The following is an 18,773-nucleotide window of genomic DNA, read 5'->3' as shown; positions in this document are numbered from 1 at the left end:
TGAAATGGGAAGTCTCTATATTTGATACATAAAATAAAAATAGAATAAATCCTTTTGCAAAAACTAATTTTTCAGAAGCAGGTTACAGCAAAATACAAATTATTGAACAGGATTGAACGCTACGCTGGCTCTAAAATGTTCTTGATCACATGGCCCTGTTAAGATTTTTAATCAATGCATTAATATAAAGAGCAATAAAGGTTTTATTTACTCATTCATTTAGTTTAGAGGCTGTCCATGTGGACAGCTTGCCTGAAGAACAGTTAAAAGAAGAAAGACAGCTTAAGCATCCAGAAGACAAAACTGAATTACAATAATGTTCTTGGTTTTTTTAAAATGTTCGTTTTCTTTTAATTCCTCTCCTCTTTCCTTTTCTTCTTTTCTACCTACCCATCTTTCTGTTTTCCTCTTGAAAAACAGGGATAGGGACCCATGCGCCAACTTACATGCTTAAGATGATCCCGTTTGTAAAGTATTATACTTTCAGTGTTCATCTTAAAGCTCATAGATGTGCATTGAATATTGTTTCTTCGATCATCAGATCTACTATTCATGGAAGTAGCATAGAACTACAGCTGTGTATCTACTGGGACCTATTGGTGAATGTTTTTGATACTGCCAAAATGCAGCTCAGGGTCTACTGTCCTTAATATTAACACCTGGTCTTGACTTCTGGCTGAATTTTGTAAGCCATTGTGGTCTGTGGTCTACTCTGCACTCCAACCTCTCCCCCTCCCTCCCTCCCTCCCTCCCTCCCTTTCTCCCTGTCTCTCCCTCCCTCTCTTTCTCATTGTGTGTTTGTGTTTGATTGCGTATGTTATTTTATCATGTTTTACTCCGATTTCCCAGCCAGAAAGAACGCCCTGCTCTGCCAGACTCATTTGTAGAAGACTCTCTTCCCCATAGACGTGCAAAGCAAAGACTCTCTGAGATGTCACAGAAACTCTCCCGAAGGCTGAATGAACTGGATGCAGTAAGTTAATGTCAACAATTCTTGGGATTGTGCTAACCAAACAAGCAACATGACTGAAGCTAAGCAGATAGAGATGAACCAATTTAGGATCCTGCAATCATCCTCTTGAGCTTTGTTAAACCCTAAAGTACAAGCAAGTAAATGTAAAATACTCTTGACAAGAGTAACTTTTCTCCAAAGTAATCCAGTATTCACGATAAAATAATTAGGAGATACCATTCTTTATTTATAATTTACTTATTTATAAAATTTACGAAATCATAGCCGGTTTGTGGTGGCACTTGTAGATTTGATGCGGTGTCTGGCCACCTCTGATGAGTATGGCACAATAGTAAGTTTGGCATTTGCCTGGATGAGCTGTCATTTCACCTCAGACTGACTCTTGATCTGTCCTTCGATAGACTGCCAGAGTTCCCTGGGTTTGTTGCTGTGGGTGCCTTTCAGTCAAGGCTGACACTAGCCTCTTGCATTGTTTGGAAGGGGGAAAAATGCCCATTGAAACAGGTTAACTGAAATCACACTTCAAAATATGTCACATGTTTTGTTTTTTTCCTGGATTGGATTGCAAATTGATTTGAAGCTAAGCCTGTTGTGGGATTCATGGTCAGCAGAGGACCTGAGCCAACAGGAAAGGGTTAGGTCCTCTCTTGCATGAAGAGTCAGGGAAGGACCAAGGATTTCTTCCTGCTTCTTGGCTCTGGATTCTAGAGCAAAGTCTGCCTTCTTGAGTCCCCCTATTTCTTCACCTCCCCATCTTTCCTCTTCAGATTAAGTACCTGAGGTGTAACCTAAGAAGCCACCCACTGCAACCTCTGACCCAAAGCAAGTGATTGGAGTATGGTAGCTCATTAGTACAGCATGATATTGAGGGATGAGCAAGCAAGGAGTTGTCTTCCGTTGAAGCTGGATTTTTCTAGTTTCCATAATTCCTTTACCACCGACTATTTATCACTGAACATATCTGGAAAAGCACAGACATTTCCCTTACTGAGCTGCAGCAGGCTTTTTTCTCTCTCTCTTTAACCATCTGTTTTGTTATTTCTTCACCTGATCTGAAAATATCTGGTTTCACAGCCAGGAGCAACATCTAGCCAGAAGGTTGTATTTAGTAAAGAAAAATAGTTATGAAAGCTTCTTCGTAAAATTATGGAACCCACCCAACCCAAATTATGGAACCATTATGGATTCCGCTTGGTAGTAGGAATCCCTACGTTCTCCCTCCATTTTGTAAATTGGCTTTAAGTTGTAGTGCCTCTCATTTTGAAGTCAGGAAAGTGAATTGCATATTAAAGGGTTTACATGTTGCACAAAATATTTATTTCCCATTATCTGGTCATGTAGCAGTGGTCTTGGTTCCCTAATACCTACAGACACTTGAAACAAATAATATTTCTGTTATATATTTATTTTTATGCAAAATGGCTCTTTTGCTCACTTGGGGGCGTACTGTTTAGAATGCAGTATTGCAGGCTAATTCTGCTGACTACCGGGAATTTGATCTTCACTAGCTCAGGGTTGATTCAGCCTTCCATCCTTCTGAGATTGGTAAAATGAGAATTCTTAGAATACTTAGAAAGGGCTATACAGCCCTGTGAAGTGGTATATAAGTCTATTGCTAAGTGCTATTTTATCAGTCTGTTGAATTGAAATGTACGCAGAATGAATTTGCCCTTGCTTCTTGCTAAATTGTATTGGGATTCCTGTTTTGAAAGGAAGTTCAAGGTTATAATATGTTCAGGCCTGGCTTACACATGCAGTAGAAGGAGATACTCTAGTCCTGCTTGATTAAATGGAATGTATGGCTTCTTAAGTTTAGTTCACATTTCTAAATATCAATTTTCAGCAAAAGAAAAAAAAACTTGACTCTGAAAATATGGAAACAAGGAATACGGACTAAATAAACCTTGGATACTTGTTTCTTACTTGAAGGGATTTTTCACTCTAGGAAGCATAATTAATACACAGCAGAACCTTTTGCTGAGGTCTTTAATAGTGCAATAAAGTAATATAGCACTACTGAGAGTTCTTTAATAGTACCTCTATATATCTATAGCACTATAGAGTTCTATCAGCCATTCCTTTGCTTGTGCAGATTCAACCTATAGCCAGTGGCACAAAGTGGTGACATGGAGTGTTTGAAGTAAATATTAAGACTTTGTGTATTTAATTATTTTTCTTGATTAAAAGGAAGTGTTTTGTATGTAAAGTCATGGAAGATTACTTTGAAATCAACTCTGAATAGATTTTTTTTTTTAAATTACAGATGTTAAAGCACGCTTTGGGTGAACAAAGCCAGGCCGAGTTGTCAGCTGACGAGGATACCCTTTCTCAGCACAGTGACAGCATCATGGACTATCGCCAAATCAAACAACAATCAGGTAACATTCTGAAATTCATTAATGAACGAATTGTATTGTTCTAGGTTGGGACATATAATTTCCATCAGGAATAGAAAATAGCTACATATCTGCCTATGATCTAGCATTTTCCTTATCTATCAGGGCTACAACTTTCATAATTCCTGTTGACCATGCTAGCTAGGACTTTTGAGAATTCTCATAGTAACACCTTCTAGATAGAAAGTGCGAGATTGAAGAGATTTCTTTGTATAATGGGTGTCACAATAGCTAAACTGAGGGATTTGAGCACTATTGGGAACTGTGCTAAGTCAAAAGTTTAAAAACAATAACTTTACAAAGAGCCTGAATCTAATTGCTAAATGTTAAAAAAAAAAGTCTCTTGGATTGTTTGCGGAGATTCTTAGTCATCCAGGTCGTAGTTGCCTCTCAAAGGTACTTTTTTCCAAAGGTGTATCTGATTGAATGTAATACAGGGCAGCCTGTATCTGATCCCAAAGATGAGACAGGGCAAGCATTAGAAACAGAGCTTCTGAAATTTATTGAAAGGGCCTTTATGATCCTTTGGTTTTTGTTTTGTTTTTAAATAATTGTGGGAGAGCTATCTAAAGTTTGTTTCTTTCATAGATATTTGTTGGTCAAGGAAAGCACCCAGCAGGCGACGGTCATTTTCTGCTTCCCCGCCTCCATCCAATTATCAACAATCACATGTGTCAGACAGTCCTCTTCAGAAAGATGCAGAAGAGCCACCGCGAAGGGTGCGAATATGCTGGCAAAATGAACAGGATCAAAGGAAGTTAAGAACAAAGGTAATGGCAGCAGGAATGGAAATGCGGGCAACTAAACAACGCCTTACTGAGTGAATGTATTAATAGATGCTCTCGGCGTACATGGAACCTTGGCGGTCAATAGAACTTGGGTGAAAAGAACTACTGCTTTTCTACTTCAGAGGTTTTATATTGTCCCCAAAAGAAAAGCATGTTCTGAATGTGACAGTATGCTGCACATATCTCCTAATGGGTGGGACGGTAGCATTGTATGTTGGCTTGCTAGATGATCTTTAGAAATCTGAGTTTGTATAGAATAGCATGCGCTTGCTTGGGGAAAAAACTGACCTGCTTGTGACACAATGGCCAAAATGTTCTGAAGCTGACCAGTATTGTCCTTTGTTGGGAGGGAATATTCCAGGGGTGGGATGCTACCAGTTCTGCTCGGCTTGAAAAAGCAGGAAAAAAATGGATTTTCAAATGCTGCGCACCTGCGCACAGCACTTTTCAGCTGTCTGGGCAGCACAGCTTAATGGTTTTTGCGCAGCATGCATCTGGCGGACAAAATGTACTCACCGAACCGGTAGTAACACCGGTTGAATCCCACCTTTGGAATGTTCCATGGAACACAGATATGGTTACAGCTAGTAACCTGGTAAAGCTAGTTTATTGAAGAGTGGCACACTATGGTGGTTAGAATGCAGTACTGCAGGCCACTTCTGCTGGCTGCCAGCAGTTTGGCAGATTGAATCTCACCAGGCTCAAGATTCTAGCCTTCCATCCTTCCCAAGTGGATAAAATGAGGACCCAGATTGTTGGGGGCAATATGCTGACTCTGTAAATTGCTTAGAGAGGGCTGTAAAGCACTGTGAAGTGGTCTATATGTCTAAATGCTATTGCTATCACACTAAAAATATCTGATGACCAAAGCCATGGGAGTTGGCTGAGGTCAATATTTATTGGCCATCTACTGATTAGTATGGCAAGTGGAAGACTACAACTAAGAGCCTGGATGAATGAAGGAAATAAAAGAAAAATAGATAAATTGTACATTTGGGAAATTAAGAATGGGGAAAGATGTAAAGGATTGGAATGTAAAAAGACCAGTCTTGTATGGCATTGAGAAATCATACAGTGAAGTCAAAATATAAAATTAACTAGGCTAATAACTATCCCAGGAAGTATGAATTGGTGTCATCTCAATTGTTGTGGACGGGCATGAGAAAAAGGTTATTGTCCAGTGAATGATGATAGTAGAAGAACCAGAAATAAGTTTGGGAAAAATTGTGGAGTATTCTGAACGAAAGTGATCCAAGGAGAGAAAATATTTTATTAAGGTAACAGGAATAGATAAGTTGAAATGAGACAGAAGAGTACATAAAAAGTGATCACACCGTTTGGAGACACAGCAATGAATGCAACTGATGATTCATTGTAGAAAAATGGCATTTTGTTTCAACAATGTGGTTTCAGGATAAATCTCCACACATGCAGATGGAAAGGGCACGAATCCAAAAGCATGATTAATTGGATTATTCTAGATGAGAGGCTAAAATAATTACTGAAAGATTTAGAGATGCTTAATATAGACTGGACACTTTTGGAAATGCCAGTGGAGAAATCTGGGTAAGTAAAAAACAGACATGGAGGAAAAGAAAGTGACAGAATTAGAGTATAGGTAGAATGACTGCAGGAAGCAAAAGTGCAAGTGCTCTTACTTGTTTTATTGAATGAATCTCTAGGAGTCCCTACCTGAGGCTCAGAAATCTGCCTACTGAGAGCTAATCTCCTCACTGAGACTGGTCCCTTGGTCACATCCACTTGAAGAAATAAAACCTATTCTGACTGACAGCCGCCCAGAGTTTCCACAAATTGCGAGATAGGCGGCATATCAATGTAATAAATAAAAATTAATACATAACTAGGATATTTCTGTCAATATTTAGGATATTGGATCTTATAACCCCAAGCTTGGTTTAGAATTTTATCTGAACAACATCTTTTATTGTAGAATCTTTTATTGCAGAACTCCATATCCATGTATTTCAATTTTATGTCTTCTACCTTCTACATTTAGATAGGTGGAAATAGGTGGAAACAGTGAAGGGGAAGCCTTAATGTTGGTTAACTTTTGTCTTTCTTGGATCATTTTTAATTTCTTCAGGTTTTTTAAAAATAGAAAGAGAGAGCTTATCTTTTTTTTTTCTGGCTCTGAAACTTTCAGTCATTAATTGCTCTTTCAATATGAGTTTTTTGTTCTAGAACTGCAGCTGAACAACTGAATCTAAATATGTTAAGTTTCAATAGCCTAGGACCCACATTAAGTGGAACTCCTGATTTCTGAAAAATTTAGTTGGCGAACTGCTGTGAGGGTAGAACGATCAAACAAAAGGCATGTTTCCCAAATGAATAACTTGTTACAGACAGCAATCGGACTTTCTTGTGTCTTCTAGCATCTGAGTAAAGCTTATGACGAAGACCTAAGAGCATACGAAGCTAGTGAAAGACTGGAACTTGCGAAGATAAAAGCAAAGGCTCAGGAAATGGTAAGGCGCAGAGAAATATTTCTCAGTATGGTTTGGAATGTTAAAATTTGAAGGGCAGCTTCAAAATTTGGGTGAGGATTTTCTCCCCACCAAATTTACCTGAGCAGAACTTTAAATACAGGTTATCCTCAATTTACAACCATTTGCTTAAGTCCCAGTTTGAAGTTATAAGAGCACTGAAAAAAAGTGACTTACAACCAGTTGTCTGATTTAGAGCCATCGTAGCACCTCGATGTTCAGAATTCAGGCGCTTGGCAACTGGCATTTATTTATGATGGTTGCAGCATTCCGGGGCCGTGTGATCTCTATTTGCGACCTTCCCATCTAGCTTCCGACAAGCAACAGTCAATGAGGGAAGTTGGATTTGCTTAACGACACTACAACTCACTTAACAGCAGTGATTCAGTTAATAACCATGGCAAAAAAGGTCATAAAATTGGATGCCCCTCACGTAACAACTGCCTTGCTTAGTAACAGAAATTCTGTTCCCAGTTGTGGTCATAAGTTGAGGACTACCTATAGTGGTCATTTTTTGTGTATCTCGGACAAATCATACAGATGAGTTTTCCTGAGACTCTTGGGAAGGAGGTCCTGTTTTTTGAAGTGTGCACTTCTCGTTGGTCATGTTTTCACCCTGTGTTAAATTCTAGAAAGATCCAGTCATATCAGGATCACCAGTGTGACTTGGTCATAATTTTTGTTTACTGGAATCGAAACCCACATAGCCCAGTATGGATAGCTGCTTATTCATCGTGTTTATTTAAAAAGGAGAAAGATAAAATTCTAGATTTGATTTTTCAGCATTCTTTCTGTTTTCTTTTATACAGATTTTAGTTTTTTAGCTGTAAAAATAATCTGTAAGGACCTAAAATTGTTCGCCTGTAAAAAGAGTTTTATGGATGAAAATTGACTCTGAGCTGATGTGGTTAGTGCAGGTAGTCCTCAACCTAGGACCACAATTGAGCCAAAAAAATTTCTGTGGTTAAATGAGAAATTTGTTAAGTGAGTTTTGCCCACTTTTACAACTTGTCACATTTGTTGATTGAATCAGTGCCGTTGTTAAGCTAGTTAAGTGAATCGGGCTTTCCCATTGACTTTGTTTGTCAGAGAGTTGCAAAAAGTGATCAAATGATCTCGGGACACTGTGACCGTCATAAATATGAACCAGTTGCCAAGCATAAAAATTTTGATCACATGACAATAGGTATGCTGCAAAGGATGTAACTGTGAAAAAATCACTTTTTTCAGTGCCATTGTAACTTTGAATGGTCACTAAATGAACTGTTGTAAGTTGAAGACTACCTGTAATAGGTTGTCTCTGTGATCAGAGTCAGAAAAACAGTTGTTTTTAGGACGTGGCCGGAGATTTAGTATTGTTTAGTGTTATTTTCTGAGGGAAAATGCTACTTGGACAGTTACCAGTTACTGATTTAATATGGAAATTATTCACTGTTCGTTTAATAGATAGATACCACAGATATGATGACAATATAGTTTTTTTTTAAAGTTGTATGTTTGGATTGAAGTATCACTTCCAAATATTGAGGAAGCAAGATGGCAACCTCTCTCCCTTAGTGTGTGTGCAGGGGAAGCCATTCTGGAAAACTCTGAGAGGAAACCAATACAGTAGTCTTTGTCCTCTTTGAAGTGGAAGATGTTGACCTCTTTGGCTCCAAACCAGATATTTGAAAATGGGGGAATAAGATTTTCTGTAGCTAGAGAGGCCAAGATGTGCTTTTGATTAGTGTGAAGAAAGGCCTTTCTGCCTTTTAAGATTATATTTTAAGGCTTTCATCTTAAAGACATGTAGCCATATTAACTAGCCATTGGAGAGCTTAAATGTCTGGTGTACAGAAAATCACCAGCTTCTTTAAAAAAAAAACAAGTTTGATTGAAGTTTACAAATTTTTTGTGCATCCATTTCATAATCTCAATTACAGTTACATTACATAATAACTCATATTATCAATCAAAAATTGAATACCCTAGTATCACTATTAATCAGTCATTTGACTATAATTTTGTTCATTCATACTTTGCGAGATAACTATAATTTCCTTAGTTTATTTTATAACAATTCATATAATCGTTCCCAAATCTATCCTAAAAACATTTTATAGATATAATAACAAAAAAAGAAATACATCTTTATATATTCATTATTTTCTAAAATTCTAAGTATTCTATTATTGTATTTTATTATCTAACCATTGATAGAAAAGGTCCCAAATTTTGTAAAATTGTTTATCTTCTTGTTCTCTAATTTCAAATGTCAATCTACTCATTTCACCAGCTTCTTCTTGTACTTCTTTCTGCATGAATCGTGAGCTGTCATTAAGATCTGCCTGCACTGGCATAACAAGTGATCCAGTAACTATTTGTTCTCTGTGTGTTTGCGTCCAGGAACAAAAATACAAAGAGAACATACTTAAGGGAACTCCAAGAATCTCACATGCAGCAAAGATTTATTCTCGAAAAAATATACCTCGGCATTCCAAACTCAACCAGAGGATTTCAAGAGGAGGTCTTGCGAAGCCAAAAAAAACAGCTCCAAGTAAGAACTGAACCCTTCTTGGTAGAGAGAGCCTGGCAGCCCTCTGAAAGCATGTTCTTTCAGGGCATGGGCCAAGATCACTGGCATTTTAGCCGCATATAGCTGTGAAAAAACACTTTTCTGATTGCCTCCATATGTTGTCTTAAACCTGGGCAAGGGGAGCAGAGAGAATTTAGGGAGCCTTTTATCAGCAATTTCTTCACGGTCACGAGGAAGGCTGGGCTTCCATGGCTGCAACTCTTTATTAGTTCTCTTTAGTTTAGTCTGTCACCTGATTGGTATATTGCTTACAAATCAATGCTTCTCCAAGCAGAGATTTCCAACAGCCTTCCTTTTTCCTTTTCTTTCCCCGCCTCCTGTCCCCTTGACCCAGAAAAAAAAGTAACCATGAATGCTGTCAAGCTATATATAATTAATTCAAGAAAAGGAGCAGCCAAAATTCAACAAAAGGAGCAGCCAAAACATTTCAAGCTTAAAAATAATCTACTGTACCTCCTTCAATTTCAAAATGTGTCAGTTCTGCAAAAGACCATAAGGGTGTCCCCTAATGGTTCTTTCCTGAATGCTTTATTCTCACCCAATATATGAAGTGCAAAAACTCCACTCTGAGTAACTTCAGATTTGTGCACCGGTATGCAATATTGCTTAGTAATAAGTTATGACAGCTGTTATACTGAACTGCTATGCTTGTTTTGATATAGGCTAAGAGCAGGGAATATTAACAATGACCATGCTAATAAAATATTTCTGTGTATTTGTGATGCTCAACTGATGGAGCAAATCTATGGATGAGAGAGTCCTAAGATAAAGCAGCTACCCTATCTACCACTTAGCGGAAAAGTCACATTTTTTTTTCAAACATTGATTTCTTTCTCTTTCTTTTTTAGTATTCTGCCATTGGGGTGAGGGCTTTTATACATGTACATACAAACATGACAAAAATGTTAGTCTGTGTTTAGTTCAAACACAATCAAGTATCTCATTTGGAGTTGTGGTTTCAAAGTAGAAGAATCTGCATCCGTAAGAATTACAGAAATGCAGTAAAAATTATTAGATAGGAAATTATGCGTTTTCAAAAATCAGTTCACAATCAAACAGGATTAATGGATTGAATTTCAACACCAACATAACTTGTTTGACTGTTGGGTTTACAAACTGATTCGTGCGTACAAGCCATGGTTTATACCTCGCAAACTGCTTTTTAAAAGTACTGTTTTGTGTGATGTTTTGTGAGCTGCTATGCATTTCAGCTGGCCTTCAGTGCTGAACAGTTTGTCCTTTGTCAGTTTTACTGGGGTCAATAATATCACCTTAGCATGCAGAGGATCCTCAAATTGTTTTTCTTGGGTCAGGATTACAAGGTCTTTTTGAGTCCAAGCACATATCATTACTGTTTGGGAAAACATGGACATAAATTCACCAGTAGTAGTAGCTATTTCTCATTGCAAATGAGACTTAAGAAGCAATGATAATTCTCAGCTGCCAGATTCCCTCAGATAGGGTACAGTTGTAATTATGGAGCTGGCCAATATCATTCCTTTAAAGAAGTAGAACAGAATATAAAAACATTTTTAAAAAGAAAAATCATTTAAGAGATACACATTTTTCTTCGATGGACTTAGTTATAGTGCTGATGGTTTCCTTGTTGAAAGACTTGAAAGATCAAGTTAGAATCAGAGCATCATGGGGAAAATCTACATGGTTGCTAAGGTTCAACATGACTTGATGGCACATGATCATTTCCATGCTCTCCAAACATGTCTATGTGATAAATATACGTGCCAGTTAGGTCTAGCACAAGGATGCTCAACCAAAGCGTAGGGCCCACTCTTCAGCTGTTCATTGCTTAGCTCTGCCTCTTTCTTTCAGTGAAAGTCAAAGAGAACGATCTCTTGCCTTTACTACTCGAAGAGTTTCCTCACATGAACATTTCTCATCCAACAATGAACAAGATGTGGCAGCAGCAGCTCTCCCAAATTGAGCAATTCAAACCTCCCAGAGATAGGAACCAGTGGAAATTACAAAATGAAGTGAGTTATTGGCAGGCTCAAGAAAGTCACGGCCTTTCAAAAGTGAGGCACAAAAATGTGCCGGCAATGGCTAAAAGATACAAACGTGGGATGAAGGTCATATGCGCTAACCAGGACTACAGGTAGTCCTCGACTTGGAACGGTTTAGTGACTGTTTAAAGGTACAATGGGACTGAAAAAAGTGACTTGTGACCGTGTTTTATTCTTAAGGAACATTGCAGCATCCCCATGGTCACATGATCAAAATCCAGACTCTTGGCACTTGACTCATATTGTCATGTCCCAGGATCATGTGATCCCCTTTTGCAACCTTCTGACAAGCAAAGTCAATGGGGAAGCCAGATTCACTTAACAACCATGTTACTAACTTACCAGTTGCAATGATTCACTTAGCAACAGTGGCAAGAAAGGTCCTAAAGTGGAGCAACACTCACTTAACAATTGTCTTGTTTTGGGCTCAATTTTGGTCATAGGTTGAAGGCTACTTGTACCAATAGTACTTGTAGGGTTTTTTGGGCACATTGTTAATGGCAATGAATTGGCCACTATGTTTACTCTAGGAGGGTCTGAGATTTTTTATTCAAACCAGAGCTTTATTCTTATAGGCTGATGTCACTCGATCACTTTGTGACATTGAAAAAGGAAGGAAATGGGGGAGCAGTAATGGAGAAAATGGATTACAAGTCCCGAGAAAGCAGAGGGAGTAGCTGAAAGGGGAAGTGAGGAGAAATAGAGTGAGTTGTTATTGTGGGGAAAATAGGAGGAGGGAGGAGTATGAGATAAAATATTCTAAGTAATAAGGGTGGGATAAAAATCAAATACATAAAATGCATCTGCCTTCAAATGTGAGTCAGGTTTTCTGTGAGTAAATCATGATGATTGGGGATGTTGGAAATTTTAGTCCAAGATGGCATGGAAACTATTCAGCAGGTGTTTCTGGAAGAGAGTAGATCATGGTGGAGAAATCTTTCTTGAGAGCTGCTAAATTGGTTAATATGCAGAGGTGTGATAAATAAATCTGTGGGGTCCTTGGCGCTCTCTGAGCTTGATTGTTTTGTTGCAAACATTTCATTACCCAGGTAGGTAACATCATCAGTGATACATGAATAAAATCTGTGTACTTCTTTCAGGTACTGGAAACACTGAAGAAGCACAATCTACTCGTGGACGTTCTTAAGAGAGAGCAGGCTCACAACAGGAGATTGGTATATGTGGAAACAAGCTTAATATATTGATGATAATTTAATTTTAAAACATATTTGTAGGCAGCCTTTCTGAAGAAAATATAAGTCCAAGAATAGAACAGGATAAATATATACTATCTATACTTAATCAAAACATAATTTCTTCTAACAATATATTAGAAATTATTTGGTCTTTATAAAAATATAGAGCTATGAGAATAAAGATATAATAAATGAAAATACCAATCGTGCTATTATAAACTGCTGTAGTTTTCTCTTCAGTGGCTCACCAATATATAATTGGCAATAGCACTGGCGAAAGCACTTAGACTTATATACCACTGCACAGTGCTTTACAGCCCTCTCTAAGTGGTTTACAGAGTTGGTATATTGCCCCCAGCAATCTGGGTCCTCATTTTACCGACCTTCAAAGAGTTGAAGGCTGAGTCAATCTTCAGCCAGTCAGGATTGAACTTCTGGCTGTGGGCAGAGTTAGCCTGCAATACTGCATTCTAACTATTGTGCCACCAGAACTCACAATTGGGACTAAAAACTGAACAATCCATTGAAAAAACAACTTCAGCTATTAGAAAGTAATCCCTTGCCATACATAGTGGAACATTTAAGACTCCAAACTGAAAGCAGGACATCTTCCAAATGCATCTGGGCCTAGTAGGATCTCAGTCCTAGGAATCATTCCCCTAGGAAGTCTGGGGCTTAACAAATTCCTGCACCTGCTTCAATGCCAACCAGAAATCTGACATGCTGGAGCACTGCCACTTTTCCAGCCAGAGCTGCACCACAGGAAAGGGGAAAGGCATCGTGCCTTAGAGCATTGCTTAAATATTTGCAGAAAACAGGGGCGGCTTCCCTCCTCAGTCTTCAGGGAATCTTAATAGCTTTTCCTCTTTGGCTTTGTTTTTCAGCACGAGTTTAGGCAGCGCATTGAGAGACAGAAATATACACAGAATAAAATGAGGGAGAGACGCCAGCAAGTTGCCCGAGCCAAAAAATATTATCAAGATTACAGAGTTCAGCTACGTGCCAAGATGATGAGGACCAGAACACGGGAGGAAAGGGTAAGTTAGGGATCTCACTCTTCCGATTGAAAGAGTTTGGGACAATTTACAACATTTTCAGCATGGGGTGTGATTGCAGTTGTAAATCCACCAACTCCCATTTCAGCATCAAATTTGGAATGCCTACATGAGGTGGTTGAGTGCCACCAGCTAGTATGATGAATTTGGGAAGTGCTTAGGTGTTGTAGCTGCCGTGTACCATTCCTTAATCAAGAAAAGGATAGAGAGTATTATGTCCTGGAAAGGCAACTTAGTGGTGAGAACTCTGTACCACAAATGTCAGAGGGTAGTTAATGAACTTAAAAGTTGGGAGCCAACTTGCCTGCTTTTTAAGATCAAAATTGCATTTCCCATGCTGCTGTTGCCTCAAAAAGTTATTACAGGTAGTTGTTAATTTAAAGCCATTCATTTCATGACTGAAGTTACAGTGGCCCTGGGGAAAAAAAGGACATATGATCATTTGTCACACAACCGTTGCAGCATCCTCCAGGTCACTTGATCAAAATTTGGACACTTGGCAACTGGCAGGTATTTACCACGGTTGCAGTGTCCCGGGGTCATGTAATCACCTTTTGTGACCTTCTAATAAGCATAGTCAATGGGCAAGCCGGATTCACTTATCAACCGAAAGTTGATAAGTGAAGTTGTTATCTGACGAAACAACTTCAATGATCCATTTAACAACTGTGGTAAGAAAGGTCCTAAAATGGGGCAAAACTCATTTAACAATTGTCTTGCTTAGTAACAGAAATTTTGGGCTCAATTCTGGTCATAAATCGAGGACTACCTGTACTGGGAGTTCAGTAAAATGCATATGCATAAATATAGTGAATTAACTAGTTGAAAGGAAATGATCAGTTAATTGATTTGATTAATTGTGATTCAGGTTAATGAAGACTAGTTTATTTATGGAGAACACATTGGGTTATTGCTTCTCTCTCTTGCTAACTTTTTTAAACAATTCATCAGTCCCAATTGCTACATCCTTTGCATCACAAGGGCATAAAATAAGAATTTTGATCTTGTAGCATATTTTATATTATGAAATTCCTAATCTGCAAGGTTTTAGAGTAAGTGTTACAAACCCCAATGAGTTTTCCGTTTCTGCTCAAGGATAATTTGATAACAATAGAAGGATCTCCTATGGGAATAAAGAATTATCCATAAAATGGCTGGATAGTGCTTCTGAGTCAAAACTGATAATCAGAATTGTCAAAAGGGAAACTAAGATTTCACTCTATATATGACTTTGTGACAAAGTTGGACTTGGAATCTGTGTCTAAAGATAGTTATGTTCGCCTGAAATTATTATTTTTTAAATAGCTGTTCTTATGCTTGTTAACGAAATGTCATTTTGGTAGATATTTAAACAACTGTTTGAAGAAGCTTTGGAAATTCAGAAACAAAGATTTCTTGAGTTGAGGTCATATGCCAAGGAAAAACGTGCTGAACAAAAGAAGCAGTATCAAGATGAACTGCAATCCATGGAAAACTATTACAAAGATCAGGTAGGTTTGCTCCTGATATCATAAAGATGGTGCTTAAAATCTCTCGCAGTCCATTATTAATTTTTCTTTTTCTTTCTTTTAGTTTGCAATGCTGGCCGAAGCTGTTTCAGAAGAACGTCGAGATATCCAAACCAGAGAGCGAGTACATACCCAGGTAAGTCTTCTCCCATAGAGAGGAAATGCACATTCTTTCCTCAGCGCTTTGAAGAGGACTCCCAAATGTTGTAGTTGAATTTGTACACAAGAGCTATGGTGGTGCAATGATTAGAATGCAGTATTACAAACTGATTCTGCCCACTGCCAGGAGTTCAGTCCTGACTGGCTCAAGGTTGACTCAGCCTTCCATTCTTCCAAGGTGGTAAAAATAAGATTGTTAGGGGCAATATGCTGCCTCTATAACCTTCTTAGGGAGGGCTGTAAAGCATGGTGAATGGTATATAAGTCTAAGTTGTCTGGCTGAGCAAAATACTTCAAAAAGAAGTTGGGCCATTTATTTATTATAGTTTTAATCATAATTAAATCTATGTAATAATTTCCCCGTTAGGAAATTATAACATAGATTTAGTTATGATTAAAACTATAATAAATAAATGGCCCAACTTCTTTTTGAAGTATTTTGCTCAGCCAGACAACTACGCACACTTTCCCTGCAAAGATTTAGAACTATAAATGAATTGACAGATGGCTCAACATAATCCTAATGCTTTCTTTTCAGACATTAAATAAAGTGAAACGTGAACTGAGATCCAAGCTGGAGAAAGAAATTAAAGAGCTGCAGGACATGATCACACATGATGATGATGATTTGTTTTTCCGAGAACTAGAAGCTGATCGGCTGAAATCCAGACTCTTGGTGGCTTCTTTTCAGTGCAGCAAGAACTATCTGTTTCTTTAAAGGCTTGTATCGTATCTATGTGGCTTTTTTCAAGGCGACCGGAATCAAAAATATAAAATTAGTGGTTTAGTTAACTGGCCGAAGACCAAGATTATGTTGATGTTATGAAAACTGATATTTTCAAAACGAATGGTTTTAAAGACTTTGTCAATAAAGATTAGTTTCTTTATAATCAAAATTCAACTATCTCTGAGTGTAACTTCGGTGGCCAAATTTTATTTTGCTCCTGTAAATTGCTATCACGAGATTGGCGTAATGTTAAAAAAAACCAAATTGTAGATTATGACACTTGAATCTTCCCAGGTATCGCTGTCAAACTGCCTGACTGGTCATAGTTTGCTGTATTTTTCCCCCTCCGTTTTGAAGATGGGTATTTGCTCTTCTCCTATCATCTGGCCCTTGTCTAATTTACCAAATGTTCTTAATTATATATATATAAAGTATTAGCTAGCCACCAATTCTGTAAGGTGCAATTAATTTTGAAGTCATTCAAGATATATTCCCTAACCATGTCTTAAATGCCAGTCTTGTTGTTTCAGCCTGTCTTTTGGTTTTCTATTGAAACACATAGTTAGTTGCTTGTTTGAGAATTTTTCTACTATATAACGTTTTATGAGTATTGTATCTCATACACTTTATTAGAGGAAGTATCTCCAGGGACTCTTATATTTATTTCACGAGATACTAATGGATAATTGCGATCTGTTATAAATATTATTTACCTAATGTTGGGAAAAGTTCTTCTCTGCAGAGCTATGCTTTTATATGACTGCATCTTCTTTCCTAGGCAAAAAATGTTAGAAAAACTTTTAATATAGTTTTTCCTACCCATTGGAGATAAATCTTTATATAGTGAAACTAAAAGTAGGCCAGCTGTAAGAGCTGGGTTTAGGTACGTTCTACAGGAGAAACACTTCGCTTGCTCATCTATTAACTGAGATGTAGTCTCAGAGTGGGAAACGATGCTGCAGTGCTTCTTTCTCTGTGGCAAATCACAGTCAATGTTGACTGATGTGGAGGTCCAACCCAAATCCACCAGTTTGTGGAGTGCCTCAAAGCTTGACACTCACCTCTCCTGTAGGACAGCTATGCAAAACCCACTGGTTGAGGACATGCATTGATCTGGAGTCAAGTAGTAGCAGTATGCTGATACTATTCAACCAGATACCTTGTTCTTTGTGCCCAAAGGTTATTTGGATCTGGATGAAGAGGCACAGGCTTCAGTTTAATCCTGGCAAGATCAAGTTGCTATGGCTTCATGGTTATACTGGTACTGGAGGTTCTCCATCTAATTATGCATCAGGTTATACTTCCTTAAACAGCTGGTGCCCAATTGAGGATCATACTCAAGGCTGACTCAGCCTTCCATCCTTCTGAGGTGGATAAAATGAGGACCCAGATTGTTGGGGGCAAGAGGTTGACTCTGTTAACTGCTTAGAGAGGGCTGTAAAGAACACGAAACAGTATATAAGTGTAAGTGTTATTGCTATTGCTATCTTAAGTGCATGACTCCTACTTGATATGAAGGCAGCAGCTGTGGTCAGGAAAGTACGGCTTATCTGATGCTCCAATTGCACCATTTCCTGGAGTGTTTTCTTCCCAGTTTTCCGTGAGTTCAATGTAAGGCTGTATTTGAAGTCCATGTCGAAGCTACAGTTAATCCAGACTGCAGCAGCATGATCAATTATAGTCTCTCTTTGTATGGTTATTATTCCCACTTCTGCTAACCGTTGCCAGTGAGCTGGTTTCAATTCAAAATACCAGTTATCACCAGCAAAACTGCAGCATAGGGTGTGGCTGAGGGACCACTGCTCTCCCATCATGTGACAGAACTGGCATGCTTCAAATGCTATCCATTTATTAACCAGTACCATCTGATGGGACCCAAAGTGTCCCATCTCTGTCACAGCAACTGTTCTCTTGAATAGCGTCTCCCCAGAAGTTCAAACCACTCAATTCCACAAGCCTTTTCACAATCATTGAAGCCTTAGCTCTGGGATAGACTGGTGGTTTGCCCATTTAGTGTATATTGTATAGTTTGGCAAGTATGTTTTTCTTCCTCATAGTTAGGTGTATTATGGTTAGTTTTTATTTTAAGATATTGCATTTAATTTAATATGTTATCCGGAATCAGTGCTAGGTTGGGTGATCTTATAAATCAAATAAATACATTTTGCTATATCAAGGCCAAATGTACAATTAAATTTCTTGTATTTGCAAAAGGGGCACCAGAAACTTTTGCTGCTGAAAATCTAAATCTAAATTTTTTATTTTTTATTATTAAAAATACCTCAGGTTATATTTTACATATAAAGTATTGCTATTGTAACATCTCAACTTCCATATTTGGAAAGAGCTGATCATGAACATTACAGCAAAGCGATAACTGTTCTTCCACACTTTTACTGTTGTGCTGGACACAACAATTTGAATAGTACAAATAACTAATATTTTGTGTAATAACTCTTGAGTCATACAATGCCAAGACACGTAGAAAGAAAAATCTTGAAAATAGGAACACATATTATGTCTAGGAATATAGTGAAAAATATCTCCCCTTTCTCCTTAGTTTCGGCAAACAGCAGAATTTGATTTCAACAGGGTATTTAAAAGTGACAGCTAAAACAGCAACGTAGCGGAAAAGCTTGAAGACTGCATTCTCTCCTTAAAAAAATTACAAATGTAAATATTTGACATAAAAAATCAAAGTTGACATCAGCCAATGAACAGTGGAATGATGCCTCCAAGGTTAGCCTTGTTCCTATCCAGGATTTCTGATTTCTTAAAACTACTAAGAAAATCACTACTTTATTTAAAAAGAAAAACAATTTTCAATTTTATTGCTCAATTTCTGCAGGACTTATATGATTTTTTAAAAAC

General features: G+C 37.9%; 1 protein-coding gene across 1 annotated transcript in view; it reads left to right on the top strand.

Annotated features, from left to right (window-relative positions):
- Positions 1 to 16,092, top strand: part of CEP95 (centrosomal protein 95) — a 35,235-nt gene extending 19,143 nt beyond the window's left edge. Inside the window, exons 12-22 of the mRNA XM_026711236.2 lie at positions 850 to 973; positions 3,237 to 3,351; positions 3,958 to 4,139; positions 6,551 to 6,643; positions 9,047 to 9,197; positions 11,067 to 11,227; positions 12,358 to 12,432; positions 13,338 to 13,490; positions 14,852 to 14,998; positions 15,081 to 15,152; positions 15,714 to 16,092. Coding sequence (XP_026567021.1) covers positions 850 to 973; positions 3,237 to 3,351; positions 3,958 to 4,139; positions 6,551 to 6,643; positions 9,047 to 9,197; positions 11,067 to 11,227; positions 12,358 to 12,432; positions 13,338 to 13,490; positions 14,852 to 14,998; positions 15,081 to 15,152; positions 15,714 to 15,893 — 1,453 coding nt within the window. The 3' untranslated portion in view covers positions 15,894 to 16,092. The remainder of the gene's footprint in view (positions 1 to 849; positions 974 to 3,236; positions 3,352 to 3,957; positions 4,140 to 6,550; positions 6,644 to 9,046; positions 9,198 to 11,066; positions 11,228 to 12,357; positions 12,433 to 13,337; positions 13,491 to 14,851; positions 14,999 to 15,080; positions 15,153 to 15,713) is intronic.
- Positions 16,093 to 18,773: the final 2,681 nt, after the last annotated feature.

Source organism: Pseudonaja textilis, chromosome 2, assembly GCF_049901715.1.
Source record: "Pseudonaja textilis isolate UNSWEBS1 chromosome 2, rPseTex1.2, whole genome shotgun sequence".
Taxonomy (NCBI): Eukaryota; Metazoa; Chordata; class Lepidosauria; order Squamata; family Elapidae; genus Pseudonaja; species Pseudonaja textilis.
This window is presented reverse-complemented; position numbering and strand designations above follow the sequence as displayed.